We start from the raw sequence: 20,481 nt of genomic DNA, 5'->3' as shown, positions 1-20,481 counted from the left end.
ACACTCAGTGCTTTAGTCTCTACACAATAAAAAGTTGTTAGTGTGCCAAGAATCTGGAAACCAGTGTTTTGTGGAATAAAATGTGCCGATAAGTCCCTTAATGGGCCTCTTAGCCCCTCACTAATGAATACAGAATGGGAGAATGGGCATCAGGATATCCATAAATATACATTTTATTTAAAAAAACAAATTTGTAAATAGATTCTGTACATAAATAATAAATAAAATTCAAACCAAAAGTTCTCAATAAAGGAAGTGGCTATAGTGCATGTTGTTCTCCAAAACTTTCTATATATTTATTATTTTGACTATCAGGATCTTACAACTAAATATTTTTTGGTCTGGCCAACCAACAGAAACCACATTTAATTTAACAGATCATCAAAATGTTTTGGTTTTTTTTCCTTTAATGTCATGCTCCACTGTAAAAATCTTTCCAGAAATGTCACTGGCCAAACAGATAGTTTTAAAAAAACACGATGGTACAACCCCATATCTAATAAATGGACCAGGATCATATGTAAAGATAATGGAATTACTGATAATGGAATAAACTTATAAAGTAGGAATTTGTATTGACTGATATATTCATGTAAAATGGATATTCGTTATCTATTTACTTCTGTAACGTTGCTTTGGGAATATGTTCATTGTTAAAAGCACTATAAGAATAGAATAGAATAGAATAGAATAGAATAGAATAGAATAGAATAGAATAGAATAGAATAGAATAGAAAACCAAGGTAACCTAGGTAACCAAGGGGAAAAAATGTAAAGGCAAAGTGAAAAAAAGTCTTGTATGAATGAAAGGATAACTTTGATTTAAATATCCGACTGGTGAGTCGCATTCGAAGAGCGTTACTGACTCATATATTAACTAGAGGTCAACTAAGATGAGTTTTCTCTGACAGATGACCATATAATCGGCCTAATTTGCAGCACAATCGGGTGATTATTTATTTTATTGATTTATTTTAATCGGTCAACCTCTAGTATTAAATATATTATTAATAATTTACATGATTATTGGTCCCTTGGTTTGTACATAAGAAAATCCTTACCCATGAAAACATCAGTGTAACTCACACCCTCTTGTGGTAGACTGGTTTATTAAATGGGTGAATGAACAATTCATATATCCTACCTGGCTCCGGTGACGTCCACTCCGACCATCAGCTGGCCGTTAAGGGACAACAGCTCATCCCGCAACCTAATGTCACCACATCGTGCTGCAGGGCTTTTCTTCTTCACCTCAGTCACCCAGATGCATCCTACATCCAAAACGGGTCCTTTGTCGCTCTTGCGGCGCCTGCGCCGCACCTTCTTCTTCCCTTCAGGATCCCCAAAAATGGGGATGTTCCCAAAGCTGAGCCCAAACTCAGGCCCATCTACTTCAGCTTTGCTTAAGCAGACTGCCTTCACCTCAGCATCTGCATCATCCTTAAGAGTGCTGCCATTGCATGAATGGCTCTCGCAATCTGTAAAGTTCAGCTGGATATACTCGACCAGCTTGCGGACTGCAGCTTGACATGGTTTTGCACCACTTGCCTTCTTTCCAAACTCATCCTCCCGATCCTGCTCCCCCTGGTTCACCTTCAGCCAGCTCTCCAGCAGAAATAGATGACTCAGTGCATTTTCCTGGGTAATAGGCATCGTAGCTGCTGCTGCTGGGCCTGCCTGGGCCTTCCCTGCATGGTGGGTCTAATGTTTTTTTTTTAGTTTTGAGATTATTAATAGATGGGTGGGGTCAAATAAGCAAAATGCTGATTGCCTCCATTTGATACAGACGCCCCTCAGACTTCAAAACAACAGCACCGACATCCTCTGATGTTACATTTGGCCTACAAAAGACCATGATGTCATCCATACAAATAAAGACAGAAGGGAAAAGGTTTGTTAAACTTCGAAGGGTAACCAGAGAATGTGTGCCATTAACTGGCCTGCTTGGGTCATTCCAAATCCAATTTCCAGTCCAGTAAAAGCAGGAATTCCTGCAGCACTGCGACGTTAGAGAATAGATCTTGACTTCCAGGCACCACAGACATTCACCTACAAAAAAGAACAGCAGAACTGCTATTAGTATAGATGGAAATGATGTGCAAAAAGATGTCCATCTATTGCACTGACTTACCCCAACACGCTACACAGTTGTATGGATACTAATCTCAATTGCCAAGCCACTGACCAGATGTTACAATGTTAAAAATGAAGCTTTTTTCACTTGGACAGATCTGCAAACCACATTTCTGACATTTTTTACTACACACTTTTGACTTTTGTCTCTGACCACAATCAAATTGCTACTTTGGGTATGTTCTCAAAATAACATGCATTTGTGCCCTAGAAAACCACATGCACACAACTCACAGATGCACTTTGCTTATGATCAAACACTTTTACATGCCTGTAAACAGAACATCAGAGTGAATAATGCAAGGTTAGCTCTTTGAAAGTGATTCACTCTAGGTTATATATTAGATCTGATTACTGCCCATGGCTTAAAGTTAAGGATTTGGAACATAATACTACCTGCAAAAGTGTCACTCTAAAGTGTTTATTCTCTGTGTTTATTTCCTGTATGTGAGACCAAAGTTAATGTCATGTACCTCATCTGTCTACGAAAATGTGAACCTAATAAACAATATCCTAACGCTTTAGCGGTCAATATCCTTTTCCTTAAAAAAAAACCAGGGGAAAAAAGATAATAGTAAAAATATAGCAAGCATCACTGCACACTAATGCACACACACTACGCTTCATCTAAAAATTCATTCTAACCCAAACATTAGTAAACAAATTTTGCATATATTTTTTTGTTTGATATCAAAGCTGTGTTTTTTTTCCCCTTAAAATGTGAATCCACCTACCAAATGTGAAAAAACATATAGTGGTGTAAAAACGTATTTTTCCCTTCCTGATTTCTTCTTTTTGTGCATGTTTGTCACACTTTAATGTTTCAGATCATCAAACTAATTTAAATATTAGAAAAAGATAACACAAGTGAACACAACATGCAATTTTTTGCTGTCTGTTTTTATTGAGGGAAAACAAAATCCACAACTGCATGTTGTGTTCACTGGTGTTATCTTTTACTAATATTTAAATTAGTTTGATGATCTGAAACAATAAAGTGTGACAAACATGCAAAAAAATAAGAAATCAGGAAGGAAGCAAACACTTTTTCACACCACTGTATGTTACATATGTCTGTTCATGTCTGACACACACACACACACACACACACACACACACACACACACACACACACACACACACACACACACACACACACACACACACAAAATAGAGAATACAAATGAATTCCTAAAGCTATGTGTTAAAACAGGCTTTACCCCACTGTTTGAGTCACGTGGCATAGCATCCTGTTCAAGTGACCCTGAGCCATGTTTAAACAATTCTAAACATGCCATTCATTATTACTGACATTATGTTTTATAAACTACAAAAGAATCACACTGCCTGGCTGTATCCCGGTAAGCTCAAATGTTTTTTATACTGTTTCCTCTTGTCTGACATTGAATCGTTTTACAAACAGCCAATAACTGCAAAGAATTCCCAATCCAATAACTAATAACCATTTATCACCTTCGTGATAGAATTAGATTATATTTTTTTATGAAATCTGACAGAAAAGAGGGTGATTTTCTTAAGCATTACACAGCAATATATGTCAAAATTCCAATATGACAAAGATTTTTCAAAAACCGAGTAAAAATGGAAATAAAGCATTGTGTATTGTGTTCTGCATACATTTTCACCCTTAAGTAAACATCTATGGCTTTCCACCAATCAAATTAATGGAGTATGCATCAGGGACCTCTGCTAGGGCCATTAACTTTTGTTCCCTTAACTGCTGAAAAACAGCAATGCAGCTTTCCCCTGTACACAAGGATTGAATTTCAGAATAAATACCTTTCCTGTTACCGTTTTTCATGTAGTCCAGAGCGCTGATGTAATGGGAGCTAAAAATAAAACCTGATGCCATAATCTCAGCAAATTCCAGAAAGTAAGAAGCCTGAGTTTCAAAGTGGAAGACAAACCCATGGTGCACATATCCAGCAATGGTCAAGTCCAAGATCATTTGTCACACAGCGAGGGTGGTCTTTCTGAGTCACTCTGCTTTCTCCATTAAGGATTAAAACTGTAGATTTTCTTGCCACTTGCTACAGTATTGTACAGCTTTGTGCGCCTTTGTCTTCTATGATTCTGTCTTTTTTCCTTAAAAGTACTGCCTTCAAAATATCAATCTCAATGCAGCGGTTAGAAACGCAGACTGACAAATAACAAACTTGGAAGCTAAAAGCGGGAGAAACAGTTTACTTAGACTTTTCTAAAGCAGGCCTCTCCAAATCTCCACTAATCACAGAGAGTATAAGCAGAGAAGCTTTGAAGAGGCCCATACCACAGCCCTATGGGGTTCTGCCCTAGTGCCGAGGCAAAGACATAATCTAGACTTGTCATTATGGGTTGGCTCCAACTACGACTTCATCTCTGTTTTGATCTGTTAAATGTTGTCTTCTAAATATACAGGTAAAATGCTTCATTGTTAGGGGCGCCATGGGATGTCATTAGTCTTGCCATTGTAATGTGAGATATGGTCTGTTGTTGGAAGTAGATTACGTGTCCCCGGTTAGTTGTTTTTTTTCCATTCATAGTTGCCTTATGTGCAAGTAGACTTAGCGTTTACCAGTTTTTCGGGGGGATTTGCACTTGTTTGTATTGCAAAATTAACATTTTTATTTGGTATGTATATTTCAGAATCACACTGTACACACGTTACAATGAAACCCTGATAAAACAAAGTACAACAAAAGCCTACACATAGCTCATGTAAGGATGCTGTTTGGCTGTTCAAAAAACAGGATGCAAATGGACAGTAGGAAAATGGCAGCTGGTGGACTCTACAGGAAATCACACGTCACAACCAAGCCTGTGATTGGTTGTTTTGTTACTACTCGATTTGTCCCGGAAACACAATGTGTACTGTACATCTTCAAAAACTCGCATTTTTTTCTGTGCATGCGTGAAATTTCTGCAACATCTTCCACAAGATGGGGAGAATTTCCTGACAATTTCACATATTGAGGGCGTGAATGAATGAATAAACGATGGAATAAATTATGAAAAAATAAATTGAATGAATAAATAAATAAACACCTATTTAGTGTGTTTCTGATATGCAGATATTTGTTAAAGTATGCTTAAATAACATATTTTAGAAAATTCAATATTAAACGAAAAAATCAAACACACATACAAACATGCATAAACATCTGTATAAACCAAATTGGGTCCAACAAATGCAAACTATTTTATATACTTTTTTACATGTATTTCATTTTATTAAATCATTTTAATTTGTGTCAATTGAACTGAATAATTCATTTAATCAATTGTTTTTTGTGTGTATTGATAAAGATAATCACTATTTCTGGTACAGATCAGGGGTGTTAATAGTTTTATAAATATTCACAGTTTTATAATATGTTTTATAATAAATGAATAAAAAACAGTATTATAAATACCAGAAACACCCGTAAATTATTTCACCATACTTGAGACAGGAATTAGCCGCATTTGCGAACATGTGTGTTACAACTTGTGTTTCTGGTATGGACCAAGTAGTGACAGTTACAAACCTGTTTATGTATATCTTCTTGAAGGTGTAAAACTGGAATAATATTCTGATAGCGCCCCCTGCAGTTCTGGGGCACTCATACGCGCTTGGCCAGTACAAAATCACAGAGACTACGAGCACTACATTTGAAAGCTGTTTTATCACATTGCCTTTGCATAATGCCGAGGATTTGCTAGCATAACATGTCCATTTACAGGTAAACCTTTTGTGGGAAAATAAAGATGTCAGCCAGACAAATGATATATTTTCTGTGCAATGTGAAAAGAAAACACAGCAGCTTGAAGCTTCACTTTTTTTGTCAAACATGATGTGCTCATACACTGTGTCTATGGTCTATCTTAAAATAGTTACACTAACTTCTCTGTAACAATACATGCCTTGACAAATCTACACTAACTACTATTTCTATTGAACATTTTCTAGCAATGCATGACTGGGAGCAAACTGCACAGTGAACGAGCAAACAGATTTATGATTTGTCCACACTTGCATTGGCAAAATAGGGTTTGATCGTACTGTGTAATTTAGGTAAGCATCCAGCAGCATTTACCACAGCAGTCTCTCTATCTATCTATCTATATTTAAAATATGTGCATTCACCCACAACCACTCTCTAAGAAGGTTCACTGCTTTGTTGCCACATTGTTCCATATGTGAACATATTATTAGGCTTACAGACAAGACAGTGTGCCAGATGGGATGTTAGGACAGAGGTAATCCCTAGCACTGGCAGAGGGTGCTGAGGGTACAGATGGCACCAGCACAAGCTGAGGCCAATCTGCCCAGGGCATAGCTTGTTAATCAAGTGCATAGAGATCAAGTAAAAACCCCCCTCATTGCTCACAAACAGAAATGCTGGGGCAGGTGGACAAATGGTGGTTCTCAGACCAATCGCCTCAGTTTAGGCAACATGCCTAACCTTTTGGCCAAAAGGGTGTTAGTAAATTCAGGTACTGATGTAGTAGGGAGTTCATCCAGTTCCAGTTCATTTCATAGATGTTCAGTAGGATTAATTAGGCTAATCACGCTCTTTTTGGCTTTGTGCACAGGGGCATTGTCATGCTAGTACACATTTAATAGAAGGGAAAATGTAATGCTAGCACATCCTAGACCCCGATACAATTGTGTGCCTCTAACTTTGTGGTAACAGTTTGGGGAAGAACCACATATTGCTGGAAAAGTTAGTTGTCCCAGTACTGTTGTGCATATAGTATTTCTCATCTAGGAGTAGGGATAAAATTGGATAGGTTTTAAATCTGCTAAGATAAATGAATGAATCAATCAAAAGGGTTTATTTTTACTTTCTGCTTAGGTTAGTATGTTAGTTGAATGGGTGTGAAATTTACTCAAGTAAAAGTTGAGAGCATATTCCCTGTTCTGACAATTAGCCTGCACGCCACCAGGACATAACAGATCCGTGTGGCACTTAGGATCTGGGAGCACTGGACTGCATGGTCAATGTAAAGTGAGACACCCTTTGTTTCCTGTTCAGGAGCAGTGTCCACCCCCTTCATTCTGCACAGCAACATATGGCCATGCTGCAGCCAGTTTCAGCCGTTCCTAAATGCCACATGTCACACACAATCTTCATTCCCGGATCCATGTTGCGCACTTCAGATGGAATTGACTTTAATGGACTGCCACACAAGAGTTTCATGCAGTTACAGCTTGTCTACTATTCCTTATTCATAAAAAAAGCAAAACCAGCATATTATTGTAACTTCCTTCTCAAGGAACAATATGTACTGTAAACTGATTACATTTTTTAATACGTAGCACATTTTCCTATCGGATGTTTTAATCATAATAGTGTGCCTCAGTCTGTCATCCCAAACATAACAGCAAACCAGAATATTAATAGCTGGTTGAATTATTGGTTGTGGTAACGTTTTTAGTTCTTCTGCCCGAGAGTTCCTTGTGAGTGAAAATTGATCTTGATAAAGGTGGTCGAACTCATAAAGCCTAACTTTCATTACATTTCAGTCAGTGTTTGATTAGTAACTGGAGGTTTAATATTAAGCACAAATTTTCTGAAATGTTTATTTAGGATCTATTTGGGCCCGTCAAGTGGGCTATTAAATTCACTCAGATTTCGACTGTCTTCTTCCCATTTGTTTTTCTGAGGACTTGTAGCTCAGATGCCAGCATTAGATTTAATGTCTATAGTTAATAGAAACGAATACTGGCGGATAAGAAGTAATACCGTAATTTCCGGACTATTAAGCGCACCCATATATAAGCCGCACCCACTGAATTTTACAAATATTTTTATTTTGAACATAAATAAGCCGCATCTGTCTATAAGCCTAAGTCTTCACTAATGTACTTTACACAGGCTTTAACGAAAGACTCGTTACACACGGTGTAACGGGTGAAATATGTTGCGCTTCCTTTAGGAGCATAGCGGTATTTTGGGAATAGCATGCCACTGCATTTTTCCAGTATTACTGCGTGTGTTCAAGACGAGGATTATGTTCTTATTATTTTCTGATGCTCATTTCTAAGTTTCTTTGACTAACCCGTAACGCTGTTGCCAAGAAAAATAAAAAAGCAAGAGTTTTGGAAACCTGTCTGTGCTTATATGATTACTGTTGCAACTGGAGTTAGCGAGCTCTCCCTAACCCAGACTCAACGCGCTACAACGGCTTGTATCTAAACAGTAGCCTACCAAGTAAGTCATTGTTCACTGTCTTCCTCCTTCCTTTTACAACTATTTCTCTCAGGAGTTTATCTTTTGGCATCGTCGTGCGTTTAAAAAAAAACGTTTTTTTCTCCCGATGCCGTGCAGCTCAGAACACAGGTGAGGTGCGTTTTATCGTTTCCGTTCGGAAATTTAATTGGTCTAATGTCATGGGGTTCAGTTTTTTGGCTTGAAGTTTGTGAAACCGGGAAAAACCCAGGAAAAATCCATAAATAAGCCGCTTCGTTGTTTAAGCCGCGGGGTTCAAAACGTGGGGAAAAAAAATAGCGGCTTATAGTCCGTAATACGGTATATACATTGTGTAAAATAACCCTTCATTGCCTTTTAAGATATAAAAATTTACTGTCTTATGCATTCAGGTTTGTTTTTGTTGTTTGTTTGTACTGTTGAACAATACATCATCTTTAATACTGCTATATAATCGTAAAATGAAACACTGACTTAAACATACTTTTTTTTCTTTGCTCATCACATTGATGATGGACTTGTAGGGCTGAAGGGCAAGAAAATCAATCTCAGTTGTTGCTGAGCTGCAGATATTGTATGTGATTTGTGTTCTCGTGCTCATGAATCACTGATACCTTTGTTCAAAAAGCATCCCTTTGTACCGACTATAGAAAACATCAGTAATTTACACAACTAAAGAACCAGGTGTACAGCTCTCCGTCCTTGAGCACTGATTCCCAATACATTGAGAAGAATATTATTTATTAAAATAAAACCTACTGACAAAACAAATGAAGGTTTCCATGTATACAATTAAGCAACATGCCTCTGATACATTTCCTCAAGAAAAAGTAAACAAGGAAATGCTTAATGCCTCTACTGCGGCCTGTTAGAAAGAGCATCATATGCATATGTGTGAATTTATTCTTAGTAAGAAACACAATTTACATTTATAGCTTTTGGCAGATGCCCTTTTCCAGATCAGACATTTATCTCAGTTAAACAGCTGAATTGTGGCTCAAGGGCCCAGAGGTGGCAGCTTGGTGGTGGGATTGAGGGATTGAATCCATGACCTTCCGATCAGAAGTCTAACATCTTATCCACTGAGCGACTTTCAGTGATTCATTTAATTTCACTTCCAGCAACATGAGGGAAATCGACCACTGAGGACTGGACGTAAACCAACAATGACGGTTTACTTTATCTAAATACAAAAATCTTACCGCAATAAAATCTCTGATATATGAATGTAGCTTAACTTTAACACTAGCAAATGGCTGACTAAGCAAACTCCAAACTCGGATGGTTTGTGGGGGTTGATATTATGCTAATCTGCACCAGCCATGGTCTTCCAGCGTTCAGTTCCAGCAAATAAAACCAGCGTTTATGTGGTATAACCCAAGGGCACCTTGTGAGCATAAAGAAAATCAAAGGAAGGACAGGGAATGAAGCTAGCATGATCAAAAACAAGCACCAAGGGGCCATTTCCAGTCAAATTGGGTAGAACTGTGGGGGGTGGCTGGGATAAGAGTAAGGGACACACACAGATGTCAAAGGTGAGTCATTGGTTGGAGAAAAGAAACCCCTCATTCATGGCTCGGAATTCTCAGTGGAGACAATGGAGGCCACTTACGCTGCTTCTCAAATGTAAATGACGCACTATGCAGGGCGCTATGTGCAGAAGCTACCATGCAGGCTCTGAAAAAAGCCCTCAGTTTAATAGCCATCAACGGCTATCTTCAGTTTTATTTATGTTTCTCAAAAGAACTGTGGGAAAATACTTGTGAACGCTCTTTAAATGAAGTATAACGCATAAAGCAGCATGAGGCAACGTTCTAAAGGCTTATTCGGATGAAAACAATGCTACAAAGGCTTTGTCCAGAACAACACTGTGGCATTTCATTCAGTTTGTAACAATTCAAATGACTGTATAAAGAGTCACAAAAGTATGGGTTACACTTTAGCAAGCTGTGTATGTTCATGATACAAATCTGTTTTCAAAAACAGCATCAAGCGACACTATAATGGAGGTTTCTAATAAAAAATACAATAGAATTATGCCCTGCAAGGCCTAATAAAGCCTAAAATATTATAATAATATAAGAAATAAATCAAATAATAATATATATTTTTTTACTAATTTATTTATTTTCATTTAGTTTAATTTCTAAAACTTAATTGACAATTAAACAATTTTATTTTACAATTTCAATGATCAAAGTTCAACATTTTTACATTATTTGTTTGTAGTTGGTTTGTTAAGAATAGAAAAAAAACCAATGGTATAAATGATAAATCAGAAGTAGGACTGAAACAATTTCTCAAGTAAACTCCAGTAATCTAAATACAAAAATTCATTGAGGCAAACTATTTGTCTAATAAGTCTATTTAACTACACACGGAGCATCGTGTTTCCCCACGGACCATTATTACCGACGCACCACCCGCTAAACTCTGCAGTGTTCTGGACAGGTAAACACAGAAGGCGCTGCAGAATGAAAAATGGAGGAACGGAAAGAAAACAGCGAGAGGCGAGGAGAAGATTTTCAGGCGAACGAAAAGAACAGAAAGTTTCCAAAACCTTTCATCAATTTAAACTAAAACAAAGAAAACACCTTACAGTGCATTTACCCTTTTTTGTATGATTTTTTTATTTATATGTGTATTTATAAATGCACAAAATGGGTTTAGTTTTTACAGATATTCTTGTATGCAGTTTCATCAATAAAAATATAGATTTTTTTTCTTAAAAAAGAAAAACAAATTACTTGTTTATTTTAAGAGACCCGTTTTATTTTCTCTTGCATATTTAGTATTGCTTTTTAATAAAGATCATAATCCAAGGAATAATCAGTAGGATACTCAAATACTAAAATAATCGATAGCCACAGCCCTAATCAAAAGACTGTACATGATCGTTGAATTAATAGACCCTGAGACTGTCTGTCTCTGTCGAGTGTATGTACCTAATACAGTTCGCTTGCACTACAACTATGCCAAAGATGCTAGGATAAAGCCTAGCTAATTTGTGTTTTGTTAGCTATAATGATACTACCATTAGCATACTCTACTCCTCATCAAAGTCTAAAAACCATACAACAATAAAAATCGCTACACAGCAACTCGTTACCCGCTCATACACTTCATTTTTCATATAAAACCAAACTAAGTGAAACTGCTCGCTCGAATTTGTTCTTCATGAAATCAAGTCTACTTTTTTTCCCTTTTCTTTTACAAACGCTAAAATTATTTTGAGGCCGACAAACGCTTTTAATTCTTCCTGTATATTTGATCTCAGTACCTTTTTTATGACATCAGAAGCCACAACATCAACTGGAAAATTGCCTTCGAACAGGATACCCATTATCATTTATTACACTGACTCTTTTCTTTATTCAAAAACTGCTCTCAATCTCATTTCCTAGTCGAATAAAAGGAAACCAGTGGCCTCCAATTGTTTTAAAATGATGATCTGCACTTCCACCTCAGACTCCTGAGTGAGAATAATTAGTACATCACATCCAAAAAAAAAAAAAAAAAAGAGCACAAACAATACTCTACTTGGAATTTCCGTTTAAATTATATACTTCAACATGTCAATGCAAAAAAAAAAGAAAAAAAAAGAAAAGAGAGGAGTATATGTGGGATCATGGGTATGGTACCATATTATTACAGCGCATCAGCCAAGGTCCCCTGTGGCATTCTTTCTGGGAAGGACTTCACCAAAAGCAGCAAAAGGCATCATTTAAAAGCTATATATCTATTTATAATATCAGCGTTGTGTTTTGAAGCGAGTGATCGGTCTGTTTAGGGTAAAGCAGGGCTCGACTCTTTCAGCCCAACAGATAAATACGGCACGCCAAATTCTTCTTTTTTAATATGCATATAAAGCAGGACAACTAATAAAGGATAAAAAGAATATGTTGCAATGAGATTGGCTAGCGACGCTTTCCGAGAATCTTCAAGCTTGTACTGTCTCTGTGTGTGCGTGTCGATTGAATAGATTGTAACTTAATGCAGAGGCGAAGCAAACCGATCGCAATGTCAATATGATGACGCCTCACATCTGGCCACATTGAAGCCCCAGAGCAGCGAGGGAGGAGGTGCATGTTACAGCTTGTAAAAGCCCAATGAATAGAGCATCTTATGTATAATATCCAAACAGTGAACTGCAGCTGTTACATCTGTCTTTTTTTCTCACACTTTGTTTTGTACTTGATCATGATAGCAAAGCTACTAAAGACTACAACAAGGAACTATGTGCTGCAGGTCAGGACTGGTCATTTGTAGCTAAATTTGGAAAGTATGTGCAAGCATTTCAAATGCATGAGTGTGTCACCTCGCGATCTCTGTTTTCAGTTCGACTGAAATTAAGGCGCATGTCTGGCTGTCTGGGTGCATGCTAAATTGACTCAGCTTCACTGGCTGCCAACAAGTGCATTTTGGGTAATAAATACAAGTGTGTTTGAAAAAAAAAAAATGCTGACATAGATCCTAAATTTTCTAAAGTGTGTCTGGAATTTTTTTTTTTTGTAGCTACCTGCAATCGGAATAAACAGCATGAGATCATAAGAAGTAAAACAGGATATTTTATGCTGTTGACACTCATTACAATAAAAAAAATTCAGTATTCCTGACTGACGCTTTCTATCCATTTAGTTATATTTAAGTTGCAAAAACATGTTTGCTCCTGTTATCATTTACATCGTCACAGTATTTCCCTCACCAGACATTTTTTTTCTTATTCTCCTGTAGTTAATGAGACAAAACACAGCCTGTCGTGTTACCAAAAAAAGTCTCAACATTGATGCCAAAACGTAACTGAAACTAAAGACTCCTTTCACAAACATAATGTATTGTAACCCCACTGTATTATGTATTAATACATTATTGTATTGTATACATTATAATACGATTATGTATCAATGTAAGCCTGTGATTTGGATTACAACAGAAAGTTAAATAACACCTTTAGATGTGGCAGGAAAAATAAAAGCAGTATACATGCAGTGCTCATCAAATGCTGATGTGAGAAATGACCTCAAAACAAAAGTTAATGAGATAATAAAAAAATAAAAAAAAGAAACAGCAGAGCACGGAGTCAAGGCGTGTACTGTTTTCAGTGGTAGTTTACATAATCCACTTTCTGCAGTAACCCAAGTGTCCAATTCTTTTCTCCAGACAGCTGGAAAACAACTGGCGCTGACTTCGTGTCGATGTGGGTGTGATGGTTTGGTCTAACAGTAGGTCACTATAATATTTTAGTCAGTTTGGGAAAAAATGACCACTCCTGCTTAAAGTTTCCCACAAACATCTCAGCACATTTCTGAAGGTAACTTCTATGTGTGGGGGGACTCCAAATGTGTAGTCTGGTAAAACCTGCTCTTAGTATTAAGTCTGGTGTCTGTTTATAAAATATCTTTTCTTTGAATGAAAGAAAACTTTCACATCTGGACAGCTGTTAGTTAATAAATATCTAAACAATTTCTAACAGTTTCCTTTTTCATATTTGTATTTCTGCATCATGAATTTACTTGTTACATTGCAGAAAAAAATGGTGGTGTACCAATGGTGGTGTACCCTAGCCCTAACACCCCCCCCCCCCCCCCCCCCCCAAAAGCACATGATTTCAGATATAAGAAACAGTAAAGGGGCTTACTTTAAACTTTCACTTGTGTAAAAGTGTGAAAGGTTTTGCCTTTTGTTTTTCAAATGTACGTAAGTATCCAAAGTACTATGATTTATTTTGGCTACAATGTTCCTATTATAATTTGTCATCACAAGACTCTTTGCTTAATCAACTCCGTTTATGTGAAAAGACTGAAATGTTCCTGTTTGCACACCAGTCTGTTATTAGAACGATATTAATGAGTCAAACACTGTAAATCTATTAAAATTATTATGAGCCCAAAACCTTCTTTTCAACTATTTCAATAAAAGTCACACGAATAAGACCACTGGTGTTGTGGCGAGTTCGAGTCAGGAGATTCTTCCATTATTTATTTTTCTCTAGATGTTCTGCTTGCTGTTGAACTGATGCTGAAGTGTATGTTGGTGGTGAGTAGATACCACCAAGCGCCAATCAAAACAAGTACAAAACAGAGCGCTCGCTCGAACCTGATTGGCTGCAACTTTTAAAAATGAGACCACTGGACAGTTAAACACAGAAGACGTTGCAGAATGAAAAATGGAAAAACGGAGAGAAAACAGCGAGGGGTGAGGAGAAAATTCAGGCCAAAGAACACGACAAAGTTTCCAAAGTTTGGGATCATTTCAAACAAAAAGATAAAAAAAAACATGGTACAGTACATTTACCTTTTTTAAAGTGATTTCAAATAGATTTTTATACATTTCTTTTACGATTTATTTATTTATATATTTGTTTTTGCATTTTGATGTAATCTTCTTCTTCTTCTTTTGGCTTCTCCCATTAGGGGTCGCTACAGCGGATCATCCGTCTCCATACCACCCTGTCCTCTACATCTGCCTCTTTCAACCCAACTACCTGCATGTCTTCCCTCACCACATCCATGAACCTCCTCCTTGGTCTTCCTCTTTTCCTCCTTCCTGGTGGCTCCATCCTCAGCATTCTCCTACCGATATACCCCATGTCCCTCCTCTGCACATGTCCAAACCATCTCAATCTCGCTCCCTCACCTTGTCACCAAAACGTCCTACACGTCCTTCTCCACCCACTCCACCCTGCCTGCACTCTTTTCTTCACTTCTCTAACACACTCTCCATTACTTTGCACTGTTGACCCCAGGTACCTGAACTCCTCCACCTTCTCCACCTCTTCTCCCTGCAACTGCACCACTCCACTGCCCTCCTTCTCATTCACACACATGTACTCTGTCTTACTCCTACTGACTTTCATTCCCCTTCTCTCCAGCGCATATCTCCACCTCTCCAGGCTCTTCTCAACCTATGCATTAAATAGGTTTAGTTTTTACAGGTTTAGTTTTTACTGAGACCTGCTTTATTTTTTCTTGTATATTTAGTACGTCTCATTCGATTACTCAATTAAACGATGGACTAGTCAGTAGAATACAGCCCTAAAAGAATGAATAAAAGAATTAATGAATGAAATAATACAATCATGATATTGCAGCAGATGTGAACATAGAGTCAGGTTTTATACCAGCTTAGTGTCATCAACCATTAGACTGAGGGTATAGTGCTAATTTAATCACCCTGTAAAATTTTACATATTCAATGAATGCTCAAAGGGTTAAGAAAGCTGGTGAAAACCAAGGCCTCAAAAAACACACTGCGTCGTTTTTTGGTTTTTTTTATTTGCGATAAATCAAATTATTTTTCATCATTCTTGTCTCCAGCACTTTCCATTAAAAAGTGTCAGCAAATATCAGACCTCCCTTTTTCCCATTATTATCCGTCACTGCAAATCTGTTTTCACAGGAATAATCTCAGAAGCCAAATAACCGAAAAGCAGAAAGCCGGCATACACGCAGCAATTTATAAGTTTGTGTTAAGACGACTGAGTACAGCTGAGCAAGTCAATGATAGAATATTGATACCGCAATCAGTTATGCCACAATACAACTTTTCGGGGGTTCAGCAGGTATTAAGAAACAACTATCCCAACAGTAACAAATGCTGTTTCATGCGTTTCATCACTCACAATGCACATCTGCACAACAGCTTCTTTCCAGCTACTGTAAGTTCAGTAACAGAGGACATTAAGGAAGAGAAAGAAGTTCCCCATTCCACAATCCCCCTACACTATTTACAATTTAAAACAATTCTCACTCCCCATTCATATGGACAAATGTCCTCTCATCCCACCTCCTATTTACACCCTGGACAACTAGCAATTTCATTAAGCACTCTTCCCCCAAATCCCCATATATAATATTTTCCCTGTATAATGTTTTTACTTTGGGTTTGTTTGTGTACAATCATGTACAACTACGCTACCATCAACCACAAGTGTGTTAATCCAGGGGCATTACGGTCGCACTTCAGTCTATTTACACAATTTACTTTCACTACTTTTTTAAAAGGAATATATATATATTTTTTTTAAAAAGTCTATTTGTGCATTCTATTTCCTGTAAACCTTTTGCTACTAAAGCCGACTCTGAGAAACGTACAACAATTCCAGTGTACTGCAATGTACCTGTGTAAATGTCAATAAACTTGTTTGGAAGCAGCTGAGTAACTGTTCAAATGCGACAAAACGTCTTTTCAGTGCAATGTGCTGTGATCTGCTTTTTGTAGATAATCAGTTACATAAAATATCACATTTTTCATATTACTGTAACCGCTCTTTTACTAGGAACTTATCAGCCAACCTGTATACCATGATATATACTGCATATCATAGAATTGTCCTTAAGTATTGTGATATGGTATTGTCATATTACTAAATATAGCATCGCTACGTTCAAACTATTCTACACAAAATGTATTCTTGAGCGATATTATCCAGCGAGACGCTGCACTGCTTCACTGGGTGCTTATGTCATGAAAACATTACATCACAAATCCTTTATAAACACAGGATGTCATGCTATTGTACTATTCTTAATAACACACACACACACACACACGGAAGAACACTGGGAACTTTAAAAACAATGCACCCCTATGGATGAAAAAACGATTCGTTTCACTCCAGATCTTTATAACTATAAGGAGACACTATGAGCTCAAAGAGAAATGTATGTGGGGACTGAATATTTCAAACAGTTTGCATATAAAAAAGTATTATATACCGATCGCTCGAACCCTATTCTACATTAAACGCTCATGAAAAATTCATCTGATTTGCAATCGTGAACTCTTCCTTCACTCACCTCATGACTCGTCCTTTATAAAAGCTGAAGACTAACCGTTCTCCTGCTGTCATTCATTCAATCAGTAAGGATCCTTCAAATCACGTGCAGTGCCAAGTTCTTTTGGGAAGCATCCCAGATACCACTCTTACCCCTCCAGCCTGCTGCTGATTTTCTTTCTGTCTTACTGTTTTTATCTTCAGAACTCACAAATCTCTTTTTTTCCCAAACATGTCCAGTCTCTAAACATTCCCTCTCTGTGCCAATGGAAGCTGCAGCCTTGTGGAATAAAGTGCTTGAAAACGATGCAGGGACGATAAAATAAAGTTTACACAAGTCTGTTTACTGTAACAGATGGTAAGCTGAAGCTGAAAAGATTTCGTTTGCATGAGTAGAATAGACAAGCTCATTTCGTAGTGTGTGTGTGTGTGTGTGTGTGTGTGTGTGTATGGTACGGGCTTAACCCTCAGCTCCCGAAAACCTGGCCGTGTGTTTAAGCCTTGCATTCCTCACTCTCATTACTGCATACGTTTCCCGTGAGTTTCACATTAATGCTGAATAGTTTGGGGTAATCACTGACCAGAATTCTTTAAGGCAAATTACTTAATCATAAAAGGTGTGTTTAAAGGTGGTAAAATCTTGGGGAGAAAATCATTGGCTTGTGTCCATCCCAGGGCTTCTGTAAGGCAACATGAGGTTTTGCCCAAACAAGGTGTTCTATCCTACATGTTACCCAACATGAAGCACAACATGAGACAAAGCCGAATTCAAGGACACTGAGCTCTGCTCTACCAGGGTCTTCTGTCCAACATTCAGCCTAACAAGACTGTCCTGCCAAGCATAAAGCCTAACAAGAGTGTCCTGTCCAGCATGAAGCATAACATGAGACATATATGAGACATAAAAATGATTGTGAATTTTGAATACAAATCCCAGAGCTGGTGTATATGTTACACGGTGAATGAAAATCCCAGCGAGAAACAAAAGCTGCAGCAGTCTTTCCCACATCAATGTTTACGAAGGGTCGCCACGAAGGGTCGCTGAGCTCTGCTGTCTTTCTTCCAGCATGAAGCCTAACTAGAATGTCCCGCCCAAAAAAGATTTTTCCAACCAGGTGTTTTTGTCAGAGCTTCTGTTTTAGGACTTTTGCTTACCAAAGAACTTTGAGCAAACCAGTTGTTCTGCACTACATGGAGTTTTGACCCATCAAGGCTTGCTTTATGCCTACACCATAAGACTTTTTTTTTCTAAATATAGACTATCAGGAGCTTCTAAACTATTTGGAGCTTTGGCGAATCAGGGGTTTGTGACTAACATCATAAAACTTTGTCCGTTCAGGGTCTTACGTCAAAAACAGGGTCTTCTGTCAAAAACAGGGCCTTCCCTTGAAACAGGGGCTTCTTCCCATGGTGTAACTTTACTAAACAAAGGTCTAACATGAGAATTGACCAACCATGGTGCTTCTGTCTAACAAGAAGCTCTGACCAGCCTGGGGCTTCTTCCCAGCAAGACACTTTGACAAACCATTGTCTTTGTCCCACCAGGGGTTATCAAATACAGACTTCACCAAACCATGTGATAATTCCCAAGATGGGGCTTTAAAAACCCTGAAGCTTCTCCCTAATATGTTCTGCATTCAAACTACTTTACAAAAATCATATATAATTGTGAATTTTGAATAATAAAAACAAAAACTTGGGTGTAAGAAAAAAGTGTTACATAGTGAATGAGACTCCCAGTGAGAAACAAAAGCAGCAGCAGTCTTTCCCACATCACTGTTTACCGTTAATCCATGGCGGAGTGTCAGAGGAACCGACCTCCAGCTCACACTCACACACACACACACACACACACACACACCACCTTTATCGAGAGCCCTGTTTATAATAGCTCTGAGATCAGAACCGAATCGCTTTCACATTACAGGTTCAGGAGACAAGATCGTTATTTCAATGGGATAAAGAAGCACTTTGTTTAGTTTGCAGAAGATCTTCTCCTTCTGCTTCTGCAGCTGCTTCCAGCATCAACGAGGAACATTACAGTAGCACTACAGAGCATTCATTGTATTGTAACACTGAAAGTGTAACACACTTACTTTCTGATTTCTTCAATCCGGCAGCGACTTTGTCTTAAATCCAGTGTGTGTGTGTGTGTGTGTGTGTGTGTGTGTGTGTGTGCGCGCGAGCTCACTTCAAAAGGCTCTCAGACCAAAAACGCTCATTATCCTGAAAGCCCGTTTCATATCAGGCTCCTGGAAGAAAGGAAAATATTTTAAAAAGGACACTTTTCCACAATCAGTAGATGATGTAAATTTCCTTATTCTTATATCCAGTTGTTCTTTTTGCTTTTCTTATGTTTGTTGTTTTAAAGTCAGTAAGTATAAAGACGGTGATGTAGCAACTCCTGAGAATATGCGAGGAAAGATAAAGCGGGATTTTTGCCATTTGGGGGTAGAAGTACTGGTGGGAGGAGTCGGTTTTTTAAAGCCAATCAGACGCGGCCCAAAGTCTAAGCCCCGCCTTCTTTATATCCTACAGTCAGTTCAGAGAGAAATATTGCATTACTGTAAAAAAGAATGTGAGCATGCAGGTAGTGCGATTGTTGATTTTGTACTGCTTTATGACAAAATTGCGTTTAAAAAAATATTTTTCGACGTACAATGTGACAACAAAAATAAAAACCTTTTATAACAAGATGCTAAAAAGAAATCCTGCGGCAAAACAGCATCCAGCACCGCCAAGCTGCCACTGATGGGCCTTCTTAATATGCTGGAACGTTTGAATAAATAATTTCACAGTGCTGTAATGTACATGTGACAAATCCAAATGCATCTAATCTAAATGTTATCAGCTCATTTAAATGTTAATGTAATCAGATTGTTTTTTTTGCTGCAACTATACATCAGTCATCTGCGGTAACCGCTTTAGTCTCTCCTTGTCGAATATAGAACACTGACAGCGGTGGACAGTAGCAAAGTAAATGTAATTCGTTATCGTACTTAAGTAGATTTTTCGTGTAAACTAAACATTGAGTGAGTGTAATGTGGTGTGGTGTGGTGTGGTGTGATGTGATGTGGTGTGGTGTGGTGTGGTGTGTGGTGTGGTGTGGTGTGTGGTGTGGTGTGGTGTGGTGTGGTGTGGTGTGTGGTGTGGTGTGGTGTGGTGTGTGGTGTGGTGTGGTGTGGTGTGATGTGATGTGATGTGGTGTGGTGTGGTGTGGTGTGTGGTGTGGTGTGTGGTGTGGTGTGGTGTGGTGTGATGTGATGTGATGTGATGTGATGTGATGTGATGTGATGTGATTGGTGTGGTGTGATGTGATGTGATTTCTATCACAGGTCAACATGCATGTTCACAACTATGTGTGATTTAGCATAGGCA

At 38.0% G+C, this 20,481-nt stretch overlaps 1 protein-coding gene across 1 annotated transcript in view; it reads right to left on the bottom strand.

Moving 5' to 3' along the window:
* pdzd2 (PDZ domain containing 2) overlaps positions 1-19,512 on the bottom strand; it is an 89,582-nt gene extending 70,070 nt beyond the window's left edge. Inside the window, exons 1-2 of the mRNA XM_083526778.1 lie at positions 19,200-19,512; positions 1,145-2,049 (exon numbers count right to left, since the gene is read on the bottom strand). Coding sequence (XP_083382904.1) covers positions 1,145-1,653 — 509 coding nt within the window. The 5' untranslated portion in view covers positions 1,654-2,049; positions 19,200-19,512. The remainder of the gene's footprint in view (positions 1-1,144; positions 2,050-19,199) is intronic.
* Positions 19,513-20,481: the final 969 nt, after the last annotated feature.

Source organism: Silurus aristotelis (genome assembly GCF_946808225.1).
Source record: "Silurus aristotelis genome assembly, chromosome: 23".
Lineage (NCBI taxonomy): Eukaryota > Metazoa > Chordata > Actinopteri > Siluriformes > Siluridae > Silurus > Silurus aristotelis.
This window is presented reverse-complemented; position numbering and strand designations above follow the sequence as displayed.